Consider the following 17,898-nt stretch of genomic DNA (forward strand, 5'->3'; position numbering starts at 1 on the left):
CCACTCCACTGTCGAACACAATGGGAACTCGAGGCTGACAAAAACCTAGCCGCACCACCGCATGACGCGCCATCAACAATAAACACGTTCCTAGTTGTAACGTGAGTGTCTTTCTCCATTCCCCCCACCATCACACATCCCCACTCTTCCTCGAAATGATTATCCACTGTGAACAATATCTGCAAACGCCTCCGGGCGGTGACGACAAAAACCATCAACGCTTATAAACCTCTGATCACACTTCTATCCCCACACTTTTCTCTCCAGTTCACGAGAGACCATGTTGCTGACAAGAGTAACAGACAGCCATTTGGCTTAGAACCTCGTTAATATGCCTCCCCACCCTAGCCACACTGGCACTCGCTATGGGCACGCCGGGTCGTCCCGCCACAGCCGGCCCGTGAAGCAGTCTGAACTCGAGCAGCTGCCATCCATGGATACTCCCGCATGGTACGACCCCCCTTCCCCTGCGTCATCGTCGTCGACTGTCGACTTCCAGGAGCCCGACGGCAACCTTGTGAGCAACTCGGGCCACAAGCTGGAGAACGAGGCTCGCTGGGTCCGCAAGGGCAAGATGTGCGCCTGGGGCCCATCCTACGAGGAGGGCATGCGCCGTCAGCGCTCTCGCAAGCGCCTGCAGGTCTGCCTGGAGCAGCTCCTTCCCGAGGCGGCTGCCGAGGTGGGCGCTGCTCCTCCCCAGAACATTGTCGAGGCCGAGGACCGCCGTCGCGAACGCAAGAGGAGGCGAAGTGAAGAAAAGGAGTTTCGCCTGCCGCACCTTCCTAGTCCATCGCCCCCGCTCGCGACCGTCGATCTTGCTCCCATGCTCGCTCTTCCGCGCAGCTACCTCGACATTGTCACCAGCCCCGCCATGCGCTACTCACTCGGTGACGACGCGATGGAGCGTGGTCTGCAAAAGACTGGTGCCGACCTCTTGGAAGGCGAAAAGGGCCTCATGCAGGCTCTCGGCCGTCTCCGTGAAGTTATTCGCGTTCGCGAACGCGACGTTCCCGAGGGTACCTCTGGCGTCAGGGACAACGGTCTTGTTGTCTCCAAGCCCAACGGCACCACGGCTGCAAATGTCACCAATGGTGAACCTGTCCCCAACGGCGAGGCTCCCCCAACTGCCAACGGCCACACCAATGGCGAGGTTGCCGCCGGCGAAGTCGAACCCTCAGCGGACGACGCCCCCACCGAGATGATCCCCCCTCTGCCCCACCTGCACGAGACGGACAATCTTTGGCGCGTCTCCCAGGAGCTTCTTCAGTCCCAACCGCCTCCTTCCATCGAGTTTACCGTCACCCCCGAGGGTGCCGCGGGACCGTCGACAGCACCCCACCCAAAGCTCACGCCCGTCCACCGCCTCTTTACGTGCCCGACTGGCATCACCTTCAACGCGATCCCCAGCCCCTTGCACCCGGGTTTCCAGCAGCTCAACCCTGGCCATGCCCTGTACCCAAACCATGTCAAGTACAACCTTGACGTCGACACCCAGCAAAAGGCCGTCGACGACGCCCTCGAGCGCATCATGGAGCTCCTTGCCGACTGCAACGAGTACAAGGAACGCCTGGAGGAGGCCCGCGAGCGTGTCGGCGACGTTGCCCGTGCCCGCAAGATGGTCTGGAAGGCGATTAAGCGTCGCGCAGGCCACGAGCTGGACCGTGGAGCTTTCTGAAGCGAGAATGAGAGAAGCGTAGAAATTGTAGAAAGAAGTGTGTCTCTTTAGTTGTTCCCCCCCTCAAGACTTTTGTGTTGAATGTATTTACGCGAGAAGCGCAAGCACACCTTTTTGGCCCTCGGCGGCTGGTTGCATCGAGTTGTTGGAACGGGGCGCTGTGCAAAATGGGAGCGTGGGTGTGGTGGGAGAACGTGGTGGGCGGCGCACATGACTGCAGGCAGGGGCTTGTAACCTCCCGCCGTCGCAGATCCAAGCTTCTCATATCCACGACGCGGTGGGCCAGTAAACAATGATCGAGGAATGCGGGTAACGGTTGATCGAAGAAACAGGCGCGACTGACTTTACGCCCCCGGGCCACATTGACCACACGACACCAACCTAGCCGAATGAAGAGGACAGAGACAGAGAACGCACCAGTGGCCAGTGGCCAGTGGCACTCACGAGCAACCGAGTATGGCGGTCCTTGGCGACAGAATGGTTTAGACCAGGACCGGAATGCTGTATACATGCACGCACGGTGACGTTGTCCGTACGGAACATCCAACCTCTCCTACCAAAGGTCCACCGGCCCCTTGCTTTTTGCGTCCCAGTGGCGGGGCGGGGCGGGGCGGGGCGAAGTGAACCGAAGCGAAGCCAAGCTGTGCAGTAGCGAGGTCCCTCGCCTCGTAAACAACCCGTAACGAACATGTCGTGTTGTCATGACAATGAAGACATGACGAGCTATGGAGAGGCGGGGGACGAAGGGGTACGCTCGTCCACCACGTCAGAGACCACAGCCCACAGACTCGAGATTCTAGACTTGTGGCAGGTACCTAGTCGGTTGCTGCAAGGTGGCACGCCCGATTTCTGGTCGTTGGTGACATGCATGCGCCCAACGTGCAAAAGGGCCAAGGGAGGGAGAAGGGGGAACGGCGGGCGGGGTTAAAACAAAGCAAGCCGTCCAACGGCGCACGAGGGCAACCGACGACGTCACGTCGTGAGGTGACGAAGAGGTGACGAACGCTGGAACGCTCCACGCTCCCATGGGAACGAAGGATATACCGACGAAACGGGGCTGCTGTGCCGTGTTCTGTGTCGTGCTGCGCGACTGTGCGACTGCGAGATTGGTGGTGGGGATTGGCGGTGGGATCCGGGGGTGATCGTGGTGTGTGGTGGTGTGGTGGTGTGCCTGTACCGGCCGAACGCGAGCGCAGCCGGGAACATGGCCGGCATGGCCGGGGCATATGGCATGCGTGCGTGTGGTGTGTGGCATGTGTTGGCCACCCATGCATGCCTTGTTGCGTACTGTAGCGTGCTGCAGCTGCGCGAAAACCCAAAATGCAAAGAGGGGCGATACTCTGCCGGAATCCGCCCGGCGACTGACAGGTGAGGTCGCACGCATACGCAGTTGTGTGCCACGCTGCGGTATGAGGGGTATTAAGGTATTGTTGTTGTTGTTGTTGTTGCCCCGTCGTCGGTCGTCGTCGTCGTCGTCGACAGGTCGGTTCCTCGCACACCGCTGCTTCGCAAACCACGCATGTCCCGGCCATGTTCTTGTGCCTGCCACGTAATGGCTGTGAACCACGCCCAACGACCGACGACGAGAACGTTGCTCTATGCCAGGAGTGCGAATGCATGGGACAGCGATACGTGACACAAAAGAGATGGGGGTGTGTGTATGAGACTATAGGGGTAAAACATGTTGCGTGGGCTCTAACTACAGGTTTAAAACTAGAAACAGATGGAGTGAGATGGGGTGTTGTGGTGGGTGGGTGGGTGAAAGGTACAACTAGGATCACATGACCAGATGCAATGTGTCGAATGGGTTGGGGAAAATGGCGAGGGCAAGGGGATGAGGACCGTGCCGTGCAAATGAGGAAGACAGGTAGACGAGGTCACCAGATGGAACAGCAGATGGCCGTCGCTGTGAAGACCACCCGCGGTTGGGCCGAGGTGTCGTTGTGTCCGTCGTGGTGTGTGAAAAAACGAGGTACAAGAAGGCAAGTATCGTACACTAGTGTGTTGCCAGATGTGCCAGGGCAATGCAACGTTCGATGTGTTGTGTGTTTGTTGATACGTTGCGGGTTGTTGGGGTTGCGGAATGAGGAGAGGTGGGTGGTAGGGAACGGGGATGAACAAGCGCGCAAGTCACAAACGCCACGGCGCGGTAGGGTTGTCCGCGGACACGGTCTGAGCGCGCGGCTCACAAGCCCGCGGCGCCGCCACCGCCATGGCCGATTTCCTGCTGGGAGCACCGAACAACCCCACCACCAAGTAGGCGATAGAGGTTGCACAGTTGACGCCCGAGCTGACGGTTCGGATCGAATGCGCGATGCTGGCCTTGACTGGACCACTGCCTTGCTGGACAACAAAAGCCTCGACCAAGAAATCCAGACTTGGCAAACTTGACCCGCGGCAGCGCCCACAATGTTGGTCTGGATTGTCGCGTCCCGATCGGTAAGGCGTTCAGGACATGACCTCTGAGCGCCGCCTCGTTCGCTGCTGTTCGGGTTCCGTTGGCGGAGTCGGCGTCCACAGAGACTCCTCCCAAGGCGGCATGCCGCAGCCTCCGTCAACCGGGCTGAGACAGTAACGACTGTTGAGCGCGCTCATTTGCGCCGCCCCACATATCGTGGCGGACTGAATTGGGATATGAGGGACGCGTACACGCGCTCACGCGTCCGTGCTCTGATGGCAGACATTACCGACGTACGCCGAGAGCAGCTAGAGCAGACCTATGCCCTGGCAGTCGGGCGACTGCGCTGGACGGCGAGGCCGGCGGCGAGGATCATGGACTCGCTGGTGGTGCGGGCGAGGTTTGGTGTCTCGTAGTAGGTGTCGTACGGGGGTGGAGTAGGGGTGTTGGCGACGCTGCTGCTGTTGCCGTTGCTCGTGTCGTAAGGCTTTGGGCGGCGGAGCAAGCGGCGAGGCTGCGGTGATGGAGTGACAACCGTGAGGGGCCGGATCGAACCGGCGAGCAGTGAACTGCGACGCTCGCTGGTGTTGTATTCGCTCCGGACGCTGCGTTGGGAACGTTCGCTGCCGCCGCGCTCGAGGGCGAGGTCGCGGTAGTCGACAGACCGCGGGCGGCCATAGAGCGATACGTAGTCGGACGAGCGGCCGGCCTCGAACGATGCTTCGGACCACACAGATATGCCCGAGTTGGGCGTTTCAGCACCGTCCACAAACGAGTCGCGGTTGCTAAAGCTGCTTGTCATGCTCCATCTTCGTGGGGGAGAGCGAGGCGATGCGAGCTCGACCTCATACGCTTCACTCAGATCAAACACGTGCTCGACGAGTGGCGGGGCAGAGGCGGTGGGTGGGATGGCCGAAACTGTGGGGAGAGGTGGTACTGGTGGGGTAGTGGTCGACGACTGGGCAGCGTCTTGGTGCTCGGCGAACGAGAGGAGGAGACGGGCACGGGTGTCAAAGGGGTCCTCGTCGTAGCCATAGTCTGGGTCGGTGGCAGCCTCTTCTGGGAGGACTGCCGCCTGGCCGGCAAGGGCGACTGCCTCAAAGCGCGCGGAAAGTGCGCGGCGCAGTGCGTCGCTGTACTTTTGGATGCTGGCCATGGGCGAGGGGAGTGCTGAGTGCGACGAGACTGCGCGGGGCCGAGCCGGGTGGTGAGGGGTGATGGGGAGCGTGGGGGACTCGGTCGGGGAGGGTGTGGTGTCTGGGGTGGAGAGCGGCATGGGCATGTGGGTGTGTGTTGTTGATGGCCTCCTGCGGCTGGGCCCCGGGGTTGGTGGGCGACGCATGGTGGTGGGGTGGGGGGGGGGGGATGTGTTATTGGAGGGTGTTGGGGTGCATCCAGGATGGTACTGGGTGTATATATGAGACTGAGAGTGTGTGTGAGAGTGTGTGAGAGAGCAGAGGAACAAGAAGAGGTCAAACGAGGTGTGTGTCTGTGTATGTGTTGGGGGGGGGGGGAAGGAAGGAAGGGAGGAAGGACACGGAGAGGGTGCATGCGGAGAGCTGCAGAGGTACAGAGAGGACGATGACGCTGACGCTGCGACAGCTCTGGGACACACACTTTCACCTCTCCTCTGCTGCCTGCAGCTGCATGCATGCGGTCGCCGCCCGCCCGCCCGCCGAGCGCGCAAAAAAAGTGCACACGCGCAAAGCTTAACACGCCGTCGTCGTCTCTCTCCGTCTGCCCTGTCTCACCCTGGCGGCCACCGGATTTCGTACCCACTTTTGGTCTCGTTCCCTGGCACCCACGTACCCACACGCGCGCTAGCACATGCAGACGCCACGACCGAAGAGAAAAAAAAAAAGCCAGAAATGGTCCCCCTGTTTGTGCTCTCTTCTTTGGCTCTTGCGCGGCACAATCAAAACCGCGCGCGCGTTTTAGCCTCGAGATAGGGACGGCCGCGCACTTGGATTACTCCAGCTCAAATCCGGGAACTGCCTCAGAGCAGCTGCTGCCGACCACGACCAAGTCGATCGTCCCCCTTCCCCCCCCCCCCCCCCCTCCCCCCACTGTACCGCTATCTGCCGTGTCCTGCAGGACGGTGCCAGAAAAAGGACAGTCGAGGTGCCAGTCTGACGATGGCAAGGAGGGAAACAGAATCAGAATCAGAACCAACCGAGCGGCTGGCCCTGTGTAGTACGCCTTGGCAGCCCGCGCGACTGGCTTGCGAGCATGCTCCTAGAGGTGTGTGGCTCTCTGCTCACTTGTTCTTGTCTCGTTGTGGGACGCAGAGGTTGGCCCAGAGATGTGGCAGGCACCTGGCGTCTACGGATGCGCCACCTTGACGGCCGTACTCTCTCTCTCTCGGGTGGTGGTGACTGGCCGTGGACATGCGCCGCCATATATCTCAGGAGAGACGTGCACGCCAGAAAGACGACCACGCAGCACAGCACGTCCAGTGCGCACAGCCATGAGCGCATGCCTGCAAGGGTCCCTGCGTCTGTCCCTGTGTACCAGACGAGACATACCACCGCTAGCGCTGTCGGTAGCGGAATCACAGGATCACAGGATCACAGGACGGACAAACTGGACACGGCCGTCCCACCGGCCACCTTGACGCTCGACGCTCGACGCTCGCTCGACGCGCACTGGCAATGGGCCCTGCACTCTGCGACGGCCCAAAGAGTCCTGCATCGACAATGATCGTCCAGACGAACATGGCTCCATCTAAACCTGGATTCCCATCGCGCCATCCCCCTGCTGCGGCACACGTTGCCCATTCCCAGCCACCTATGCCCGCATGCATGCGCGCGCGCACACACACACGCACGCACGCACGCACGCACGCATGCAGACATGATTATGCTCCACTTCATTGCGGATAAAATTGCACACGCAGTCGGATAGTCGGCCGGCACAGCGCGTGGTCTGCCGCTTGTGGCCTTGTGGCCAAGGTGGCCAAGGGGCCAAGGGTTCATCACGGGTTCCTCCCGCCGTTTGGTTTGAGCTTGTCGGATCAGGTAGACTCCTTTGATCCGTGTATTTTTGTTTTTGTTTTTTCTCTTCACGGTGACCTCTGTGCTCGCCGATCGAGGGTGCTGTTTGCAAAAGCGGGCCTCTGGCTTCTGGCCTGGTAAGGTGCGCTGCAAAGGCCAGAGGAGGACGACTACGGAGTGCCTCTGCCGAGCTCAAAGCCGAACCAGCCACACCCACCACTCACGCAGATCATGAGACTGAAACAGAACACCGATACCGCGCTTGCGGCTGACGAGTGCTCGCCATTGAATCTTGTCTTACATGAGTGATTGATTCTGTTGAATTGCGGTTGAACGGATCGTCCGGAACAAGAGAGTGGCAGCTGATACAGGCCTGCGTTGATCCGCCCCAGTCACCCAAAGTCAATCAGTTCCCTCTTTCATTTGGCGTGAACCGCACACAAAGCTCTAGAATCGTAAACCCTTTGTCGCTCGGAACGGAAACGATAACACAATACCAGCCGCCAGACCACCTGGCCGCCCCTCCGGTATGCGAGGTCCTGGGAAATGCATGTTTTGAGGGCCCACGGCCACTGATCACTGACTGTCGCTTCGGCGCGAGATCCACATGCAATCTCACGCTTCGAGAGAGTGTAAGAAAAAGCACATGGACACAGAAGGACCGTTTGTACACCCCCCGACAGCCGACAGACCCGTCCCACAAAACCGGTCTTCCCGGCAAGGCGTCGACGCCCTCCCGGCCAGTCGGCCATTCAGATGAGATGGCCAGCACCCACCGGACGGGACCGCCGGACCTTGCGGTCGGAATTCTGGGTCGGAGCAGCATTTGACAGACATTGCATTCAGTGGACGCCCACTCGTGGTATGCCGAGGGAAGCGGGGGGAGCGCGGGAGCGGTGTACTGTAGACGTACGTGGACGAGGCGGACTGCTCGAATCCTCCGGTGCCACCCCAAAAGGAATCAAAGGAACACAAAAGGGACAAAAATGGCCATGTTCAACACGGTCTGAAACCCCCACAGCTGCCACTCACTGCCACTTCAATCCGACCACGCAGAGGCCCCGTTTTTGCCACATCTGCGTCGGCGGGGCCTGGGCCCCGCCAACATGAGTCGTAAAGAAGACGCCTGAACAACGGCGACTGGGGGCGTAAGTACATACGCATGCATCACATCACAGCTGACTGGGCGGTGACGGGAACATGGCATCGAAATCTGGGGATGTGGGCAATCTGGGGGCAGGTGACATGACCCCAACGACCGTCAGTTGGGACATGGTCGTAGCAATAGGTACGGCACTGGCGTCCACTTGTGGAGGAGGGGAGGGGCCTGTGGAGCGAGTCAGGTGTTCATGACTCGATGCTGCCCAGTGTACCAGTGTTCCATGTGCCCACATTGTCTTCCCGCGCTTTCCTGGTTGTCAGCTGGGCGCGCCACTTGGCGCGGGAGTCGGGGAGCACCAGCTTCTGGAGCACAGAGCATCCGACGACGTCGCCACACGTCTGTGGTGTGCTTGTTCCGACTGTCCCGCAGCGCATCGTCATGAGTGAGCACGACGTCCACCACGGCATTGCTCCAGTGTGCCAGGGTGCATCCGCCTAGTGGGCCAGTGGCCACAACAAGCAACACGCGATGGGCGAAAGTGCAGCGGGGACGTTTTCTTCCACAAAAGCTTAAATCGCCCGTCTTGGCGGTAGCGTTGCCGGCAACACGCGTGGGACGCGCCGCGACGAACACGCACGACTTCTTTGGACGGGGACACTAGTAGTGGCAAAATAACATGCGTAAATATCTCCTGCTGTGCGCTCCGCTGTGGCAACTCGTTGCTATGCATACATCCATCTCTCTATCGGAGTATGTGTGTCCTCGTCGTACGCTTGCGGGGCGCCTTATGGAGCCACAGACACTGCAATGTAGGCGTTTACCCTAGAGCGAGCCCTCCAGTAGAGCCCAGCCAAGTGGCCAAGTGGCCAGTGGCGTCCTTGAACAATGGTTCCAACCTGTCACAAAGGCCAGAGCGATACGCACTTGGTGTACGACAACGACGGTGGCGGCGTACAGTACATGCGTGCCAAGCCCAGCCCGACGCCGCGAGATCTCGGCGCCCCGCGTCCCCCCCGGGGCTGGCGCGGCCGCTCACACAGATCTGGGGGAGAGGATCGGACGCGAGCGGGCAGGCGAGTTGTGCATGAGGTGGTGGCGGTCATGTGATCCACAGCCGCCGATAATGTTGTTTCTGACAACTTGCTACTTTGGTGCATTATCCCGGGCACGCACCCATTGGGCCATTGAACTGGCTATCTTGGCAGACACATTGAACGCATCCTGCCATCCCATTGTATTGTATTTGTCCTGGGGGTTTTCGTTTTGTGGAAGGCTGGCAGTGCCACTTGTAGACCCCCGTTCAACGCTCGCAGATCCTCGTTTCTCAAGCTGCCCCACCCTACATGTTCCATTTTTGTTATTCCCCGTTGGTTCTAGTCTCCTATTATCTGTACCTCTGTACCTCTGTACCCCCTGTCTCCGTTTGTTGTCTCCTCCCCACACTAGAAGGTGGAGCGGGGGTTGGAGCACGACGCAGGGACGCCGTTTGCACCAGGCGTGTCACCTGCTCCTTCCGAGAGTTAGTACCCCCTCCCACAACGGGAACCGGAGGCAACTCTACGCCACGACACCGACCCTTTTCCTCCGTGTTTGTCCCTTGCCTTTGCCACAAGCGCTTGCGCTTGCACCTACAATTGCAGCGCCACACCGCCGACACACCGCCCTGTGGGCACAAAATGTTCCAACCAGCTCGCTCTCCTGATTCCTGCCAGCGCACGTCGTGCTGCAGCTTGCTGCCTGCCTGTCTGCCTGACGTTTCGTCGAGCCTTGAAGGGCCCAAAAGGCCGAGGAGAAACCTCGGTATTCCGCGCTCCACAGACGCTGGCTGCAGGGGCCGCAGGCCGCAGACGGCCTTGAGTGGCTTGCGCTTGTGCCCAAGAAGGGGGTGGGGGGGTGGGTTGCAGGTTTCCAGCGACTCTGCGACTCCCCAATGGCCCAGTTGGTGGCGTTAGGCCGGCCGTCGGCGTCGGCATTGCACGGTAAAGGCGGCATGGCATGGAATGGAGACCTCCGCCGGCTGAGGTGGAGTATCTGTGAGTGGGGGGAGGGGGTACAGCGCTGGAACACCTCTTGGGTCACTGGAACCTTACTCGACCGTCGCAGCCCGCAAGGGCAGGGAGACGGCACACTCTGGAGGGGTAGCTGTTATTCATGTGCCACTGAGACACTGACATTTGGGTGTGCATGTATCCGTTCGCTTGGGGACATGGAACAGTGAGAATGGGAACAGGAACACGGAACACGAGGACATGCCACGGACATGCGCTGTGCTCCGTCGCACATGTCCGCGCTCTGGCATCGTGTTTTGCCCGATCAGCTGTTGTCGTGGGGGCGGCGGTCATCAAAAGGGTGTGTAATGGGGGACATGACACTGGTCCACACTAGCGGTGTAAGAGGCCGACCAAATCCCGATTCCATAGCCACACACCCTTTTCAGGTCGAGCCGGAGACGACAGGCTGTCCCGGGCTGCAAAGTTCAATCACAGCCCGAGGGGGGGTCGGCGTACGCCGCTAGTTGCGCAGGATGTGAAGTGGCACTCAGGCGTCCCCGGGAGGCAGGAGAGACGGGATTTGGACATGGCATGGAGAGTGACAGGGAAGGCGCCAACATTAACATCACAGACACCAGAAACAGGCGATCGACATCAAAGTCAGGACGGAAAGACGATCAGTAAAGACGATCAGCAAAAGGGGGCCGGCCTTTGTGAGTGTGCTTGGCCACGACCGGTCACCGCCGCCATCGGCGGCGTACACCGCAACGTCCCGTCCGCCAGTGTTGACTCGGCGTCAGCGTGACGGGCTGGAATGGAGGGCTTGCTGGCTGGCTGCTGGCTGGCTGATCTGTGGCGCTCAGTGATCAGTCTGATCAGTGGGAATGGGAGGGAAAACAGCGGCATGGCGGGCTTGGTCGCTCGTGGCGGCTGGAGTGTGGCTCCTGTGGCTCTTGCGGCGAGTGGCCCTGTGTGTGTTCTTGTGCTGGTGCACATAGATGGCTGGGAAGGCTTGGAGCTGTTGGGCTAAGACGGGTAGTGGCGGCTTAAACCATTCAGGACGGTGGAGGTAGTGTGGTGGTTGAGTGTAGGTGACTCACTTGGAGAGAACCGACATACATGTGCAGTGGCGTTTGTCCGAGATCCAACACTGCAGTGACCCGCCGGGCCAGCGCGCGCAGTAAGCCAGATACCCACACCTCAGCGTCGCAGGGCTGGGTGATCGTCGGGAGCGACGGGGACGCCCACCTGGCGAGTGTGTGGGATGGCGCCAGAGAACGCAGTATCATGTCAGCCCGCATACGGTCGTAGCCCCTGTACGTATTTTGGAGACGGGGGAGAACGCAGTATCAAGTCCGCGCGCCTACGGTCGTAGCCCTCTATGTGTTTTCGGCAAGTTGGAGAAACGCATAAGGGGGCTACTATGTAGACTACGTCTGTCCATACTGCGTTCTCGGTGACTGCGCTCAATCGCTTTCTTGAATCCCCGCCAACGACCAAACGACATGGAGACATGCCCTACATGCCCTACATGATGTTGCTACGCCGTCGCGAGCGCCGCCCATGTCCAAATGCCTCACACACGTTACTCTCAAACGCGGTTGCAGCACATCTGGGCGGCGGCGGCGATGCACGCATGCACGCGTCGTAACAACTTTACATCCCATATGCACACTGCTTCTTTCTCATGCTATATCTTCGTGATTTGTCTAATTTGGGAAACAACGTCCCTTCCGACCGCGCCACACCTACGTCTACGTCTACGTCTACGTATCTATCACCACAACATGCCGTCCAGCATGACGGTCACTGGACGCACGGGGCTGGCGGGGCTGTGCACGGCTGCGCCAGAGGCTGCGGACGTGTCGAGCGGCCCCAGCGGGCTGTTCTGGGGCGACGGCGACGGGCTCTTGCGCACGGGCTCGAGCAACGGTCCGGCACCGCCGGCGGGTGTGTCGTCGTCCGAGTCGTCGAGGAGCGAGCGCGAGGCGCTCGTGTGGCTCGTGGTCGACGTACCCGAGCCCATGCGCGCCATGGGGTTCGAGTTGGGGTTGGGTCCGGGGGTGAGTGACGGACGCTGGAGCCGGATCGAGTTGCGCTTGGACGGCGAGGCTGGCGCGGGCGCCGTAGCAGGGAGGGAAGTGTCGGCGGGGGGAGGACTGGTGATTGCGTTGCTGGACAACGGGTGGCTAGTGCTGTTCCTCCTGCCGCCCAGCGCGCTGAGCGACACTGCTGGCAGCATGGTGCGGAAACCAGAGCTGAAGAGTTAGTCAATGTCCAGGTCAAAGTCACGCTGTAACTCACACATCAGGCGTGCGTCTCTCCTCCTCGGTTTCCTCCGGCACGGCACCGCCGGCCGCCGCGCCGACAGTCTTGAGCAGCTGGCCCCAGAACCGCTTGCCCTCTTGGATTGTCTCGTCGGCGTCCGCAGTGATCGCGCTCCAGATATTCGACAGCGCACCGTCGCCGTCCGGGCCCGCCTGTGCCGGCAATGGCTCGTCGTCGGGCACGGTCGGCAGCGACGAGCTGCTGCTTCCGCTACCGCTTGTGCGCGCAGCGCGCACAGCACCGAGGCTGCGGCCGCCAAGGGCGCCGAGCGCAGACGCTCCCGCCGTCGTCGACGACAGCGCGTACGCAGCGGCCTTTTCGCCAAGGCTCGCTGCCGACTGCGCTGCCGAGTGAGCGGCCTGCACGGCCGACGGTGGCGACTGTACCGGCGGCTGCGGGGCGTGCTGCTGGCCCTGCGCGACCGCGTCTGCTCGCGCAATGGACGTCCACCGTGACCGCAGTGCCGCGAGTGCTGTTTCTTGCGAGTTCAGTTCTAAAGCACAGCGTCAGCGTCACGAGCTACACGATAAAAAAGCAAAGAGAGGCCCCAGCAGCGCAACTCCCGACATATGTGCCAACTCGGACCCGCTTGGGCCCTCGTCCGGCATGTCTGGCCAGGCAGGCGTGTGGAGGCCCCCCGTAGCCAGCTTTGGAAACGCACCCTGCCGCAGCTCGTTGACACGACGCTCGCGCATTGCAATTGTCCGTAAAAGGTCAGCATGTCTGGGGTCGTCAGCGCAGTTCCATACGGATCAGTGGCATGCAGCAGCCAGTGCCCGAGCTGCCACCCATGCTCCAGGGGTCTCGACTGAATGTGACAGCCACAACTCACTTCTCGGCGAGCGTGAGCGCCTCTGGCGCAGCTGGAGGAGACGGGGCCACGCCGTTGCCGCCGTTGCGCACGCCGACCTCTTCAGACATTCGACGCTCGGTGCGGTCAAAGCGGCGCATGTTGGGACTGCCCAGCGCATAGATGTTCGGTACGGTGCTGGGAGAGTAGCTGATCGAGCTTGGACGAGACCGCCTGGGTGTCGGGCTGGCGGCCGCCGGCGGCGCGCGGATGGTAGGCGCCGCGCCCGGTGTCGTGGCCAACACTGCTGGCGAGCATGTCGCTGTCGACGTGGGCGTGGGCGAGCCAGGAGCGGAGGGAGGGGAAGGGGTGGACGAAGATGAGGGAGATGACGGCCGCCGGCTAGACATTGCTGGAGGAGGCGTGGCATAGTCGCGTGAGCCGGCCGTGCTGGACCCGCTCTCGGCCCTTCGGCGCGGCGTCGACGTGCGCGGCACTAGACTCAAGCGCTTGAGCTTGGACGGCGTGGGCGACGACTCGGGCGGCGTCGCGCTCAGCCCCGGTGTCGATACATGACTTGGCGGGGTTGACCGCGTAGCGCCGTTGCCAGTCAGGTTGGCCAGCGCCTGGGCGTGGGCGTTGTTGGCGGCCGATGCCTGCGCGCTGGGAGAGCTGTGCGAGCCCGGCGCCAGCGCCAGACCTGTTCCGGCGTACATACTCATCGGGCGACGGCGCGCGACTGGGGCGTGGAGGTCGGACATTGTGGGTGGTGGGTTGGGAGGTTGCAAACGACAAACGACAACGCGCAGATCGCAGCCAACGCGACGGACCCGGCGACCACGCCCGGTTAAGGACTGGCTAAGGAAAGTGTAAAGTGGCGTCGCACGCGACAAGTGGCGGCCGGGGGGGTTCTGGCCAGCTGGCCCTTTGTGCAGTGGCATGCCGCGTCAGCCATTCAATGCGGCACCGTGATCCTGGGCAATATGAGAGATGGGGATGCAATGTAAATGTACATTTCTAAACTGCTAAGGACGGTGTCGGCTTCTACTGCTGCTGCTGCTGTTGCTGCTGCTGTTGCCGCACCCACCTTCCGCGCAACCACACCAGGCCCAGGATGACACCGGTGAGGGCGAGAATCATTAGACTTCCAATCAGGTCGTCGTCCAGGTCATCAAGGTCGGCACCCTGCCAGCCAGCTCCCGAGTAGTCTTCATACTCGCCATCACCGGCGTCCTCGAGGACCGGCGCGACAAACAGGGCCTTTAAGCCTTCCCACAATCCAGGTCCATCGGGCCCATCTTCGAACAGCGCCAGACCCGGGATGGCACCGCCTGAACGCACGTCGACCCACCAACTGGGGAATGTCAGCACTCAAGTGTTCAACAGTAGCAGCCAGTGGTGAAACTCACCTCCTCAGGTAAAGCTTGGTCAGGCTCAGGAGCCATGGAAGGTAGGCGTCGGCGCTGTGCTCGAGTGACAAATCGTAATGACGCTTTGCCAGGTGCCAACTCTGTGGGACGCCCTGGCCATTCTCGTACATGTAGCCGAGGTTCCAGTACGCCATGGATGACTGCTTGTCGGCAGCGGTCTGGTAGTATTGGAGGGCAAGAGGGTAGCCACTGCCTTCTGTCTCGTTGACGTCGGGCACGGGCGCGTCGCCGCGGTAGTAGTAATCTCCCACCATGACCATGGCATCGGCGTTGCCCTGCGCCGCACTGCGCGTCCAGAGCGCAAGCACCGTGTCCTCTGGCATGGACCCAAGCGTTAGCCCACGGTCGAGAAGGAAGGCGACGTTGTTCTGGCCGGCCTCGTAGCCCATCTCGGCAGCGATCCACCAGCCGAGCATGGCCTTGTCCTCCTCGCCTCGTGCCCACGCGCGGTCGGCTTCGCCGAGGTAGTCGTCGTCCCACGCGCCGAGCTCGGACACGAGCTTGTAGTATCCCACACTGACACCGCAGGCGCCTGCGTCGCCCGCAGCTCCGGGGAGGCGAGCGGCCGTCGCGTGGATCGAGGCCAGGAGGTGGAATGCCTCAAACGGCGAGCCGTTGCGCAACGCGGCCTCGAGGAAGGGTACGGCCTGGAGCGGCTTGCCCCCCTCGATGAGCACGCGGCCAATGTTGACCTGAGCCTCGTGCAGCTCGGCACTGGCAGCCGACTCAAAGTACTTGAGGGCCCGGTCGCGGTTGGGGGGTACACCGAGACCATCGCGGTAAATGATGCCGAGACCATTGTACGCCTCGGGGTCGCCGTAGTCGGCGGCACGCTCAAACCACAGACGTGCCCGACGGAAATCTTGCGGCATTCCTTCGCCGCGCAGAGCCATGCGACCAATATATGACGCGGCCACTCGTGCGTACGAGGCAATCTTCTCCTCGTCTTGCTTGGACATCTTCCTGCGCGGGACCACATTACCGTTGGCGTCAAACTCGGACGGCCACAGCTTGCGCGCCACGTAGAAAAAGTACTTGCGCGCCTTCTCAAAGCTCTGTGGGATCTCGCCGACGGCCTCGGCGCCGGCCGAGAGCGTGTGGCCGTGCGTGTGGATCGAGCCGAGGTAGAAGAACCTGCCGAGGCGGTTGGTCGCCTTGGGTGAGTCGCGCTCAGAGTGGTACTGGTAATACTCGAGCACCTCGGCCTCGCTCTCGCCCGCCGCGGCGGCCATGATGGCCTGCACGGCCGGGCGGGCGGCGTTGGCACCTGTCGACGCCCACGACGCGCGCGGGCCAAAGATGCCGCCAAACCGGTCCGAGAGGCGTGTCCGCGTCAGAAGCAGCGTCATGCCGCCAGGTGGGCCGCCACGGAACGTGTCGTATGCGTTCTTGGCCGCCGACTCGTAAAAGTCGAGCGCAGTGTGACAGTCCTCCTTGACGCCGATGCCGGCCCAGTACCGGTACCCGAGGGCCATTTGCGCCGGCTTGTAGCCCTGCAGCGCCGCAAACGTGTAGTAGAGCGTCGCCTTGCCCTGGTCGCGGGCTGCGCCGCCGAGGCCCGAGGCATAGAAGAAGCCGACCATGAACTGGGCGTGGGGGTCGGACGATCGTGTGAGGAACTGTAGGTACATGGTAAACGCCGTGGTCAGGTCCTGGTTGACGCCCTTTGGTGGGAACATGAGCACCTCGGCGTGTAGGGCGAGCGCATCGTTGCATCCCGCCGCCTTGGCTTCGTCCAGCAGCTCGAGCATGCGGTCGGCCCGCTCCTTGGTGGCGCGGGACACGCGTGTCTTCCATTCTGGTGCGGGAATCTTGCTGACGAGGTTGAGCGGGTTGAGAGCAGAGATGACGCGCGGAAGGAGGCGAACGGCATTGGACAGCGGTCCCTGCGTACCGTCAGCAGGTGTTAAAAAACCATGAACAACACCTACATCATGGCCCCAGCCAAGCTGGTCGCCGAGCGACTGGCTCGGAGCAAACCCGCCGAGACTCTTGGGCAGGTGCGCGTTGACCCGGGGCTGGAGTGCCTGGAGGATTTCGCGAGCTTCCACTAGCGGTGCGCACACTGTATCCAAAGTCAGCGTGGAGCCTTGGCAAGAAAGAAACTTGCCGTCAAGGACCTGTCCACCGTCCTGGTCCACATAGTCGTCGGTGTAGTCCGAAGGGGGCGCTTGGTCTGTTGGTTGGCCCTCGGCATCGTCGACGTCCAGCGGCACTTGCGCCGCCGAGTCGGCGAGCACGAGGGCACAGAAAAGGAGCGCTGCGAGGAGGTAGACTAGTCTGCCCAGCCTCATTCTGTCATTGCCGTCTCGGGTCGAAAGGGAAGTTGTGTTGTCACAACAAGGGCCGTCATCGCTCTCGCATGTCGTCGTCGTCAGAGCCGCGCGTGGGTGGCCATGGAACGTCAGCGCTTGACGTGGCGGGATCTCAGGATCTGGCCACGTGAGGGTCGCGTGCAGGTATCCCACGAACGAGTCAAAAAACAAATTACGTAACACACACCAATGTGCTTTACGTAAGGATATATGGAACAACACTCCCACGCCCGCCATCGGCTGAGCAATCGACGGATTCCAATATTTCCGAATATCCTGCGGTTTTGACAGCGTTCCAGTTTTTCCGGTGTCGGGTTCTTCCGATGGCCGATAACAATAGACCGACGGCATTGTGCGAGGCCAAAGGATGGTGTGGATGGCAATGTGGCAATGTCGGTGCACAGTCTTTGGGTGCTTGGGTCGAGATGTGTTCGTTGCATGGCCGCAGAATCCGCAGCCAAGCTACAAGCTCGACGTACTACGGCGACAATCGAGAGCTGATGTCAGCTGAGAAATCCTTCAAAAAATCACGATAATTCCAGCCCAACGACAGCTCAACCACTCGGCGTCACCACTCAGCGGCCCTTTTGTGTGCTCCTTTTGCTCTACCACAAACCGCCGCTGCTGGTGAATTCTCGCATGTAGCGAGTTTGGAGTCTCAGCCATGCAGCCATGATCGGACCACACAGCCCCCAAAGCTTGGCTGGTTGGCTGGCTCTCGGGTGCAAACTCTGTGCAGTGCCAATGACATTGACAGAGTCACCTCGAGAACCACATCGTCCCCTTCACTACGTAGACACAGGCACGCGCCACAACCACCACCGCCGTCCACTAGGCCACTAGCGCGTTGTGCACGAGGCTCGGGCCAGCCCCGGG

The 17,898-nt window shown here is 61.2% G+C and overlaps 3 protein-coding genes across 3 annotated transcripts; 1 reads left to right on the top strand and 2 right to left on the bottom strand.

Moving 5' to 3' along the window:
• Positions 1-331: 331 nt before the first annotated feature.
• Positions 332-1,675, top strand: EHS24_000964 (uncharacterized protein; the record flags this gene model as incomplete). The annotated part of the gene is made up of 1 exon (XM_028616770.1): positions 332-1,675. One exon carries the CDS (start codon positions 332-334, stop codon positions 1,673-1,675), a length of 1,344 nt encoding a protein of 447 aa, XP_028480627.1.
• Positions 1,676-4,392: 2,717 nt separating this feature from the next.
• Positions 4,393-5,415, bottom strand: EHS24_000965 (uncharacterized protein; the record flags this gene model as incomplete). The annotated part of the gene is made up of 1 exon (XM_028616771.1): positions 4,393-5,415. The coding sequence occupies one exon, from the start codon at positions 5,413-5,415 to the stop codon at positions 4,393-4,395; it is 1,023 nt and encodes a 340-aa protein (XP_028480628.1).
• Positions 5,416-11,936: 6,521 nt separating this feature from the next.
• On the bottom strand, positions 11,937-17,001 carry HRD3 (ERAD-associated protein; the record flags this gene model as incomplete). The annotated part of the gene is made up of 7 exons (XM_028616772.1): positions 11,937-12,417; positions 12,464-12,980; positions 13,149-13,210; positions 13,320-13,949; positions 14,365-14,631; positions 14,687-16,593; positions 16,639-17,001. 7 exons carry the CDS (start codon positions 16,999-17,001, stop codon positions 11,937-11,939), a joined length of 4,227 nt encoding a protein of 1,408 aa, XP_028480629.1.
• Positions 17,002-17,898: the final 897 nt, after the last annotated feature.

Source organism: Apiotrichum porosum (assembly GCF_003942205.1).
Source record: "Apiotrichum porosum strain DSM 27194 chromosome Unknown scaffold_1, whole genome shotgun sequence".
Classification (NCBI taxonomy): Eukaryota; Fungi; Basidiomycota; class Tremellomycetes; order Trichosporonales; family Trichosporonaceae; genus Apiotrichum; species Apiotrichum porosum.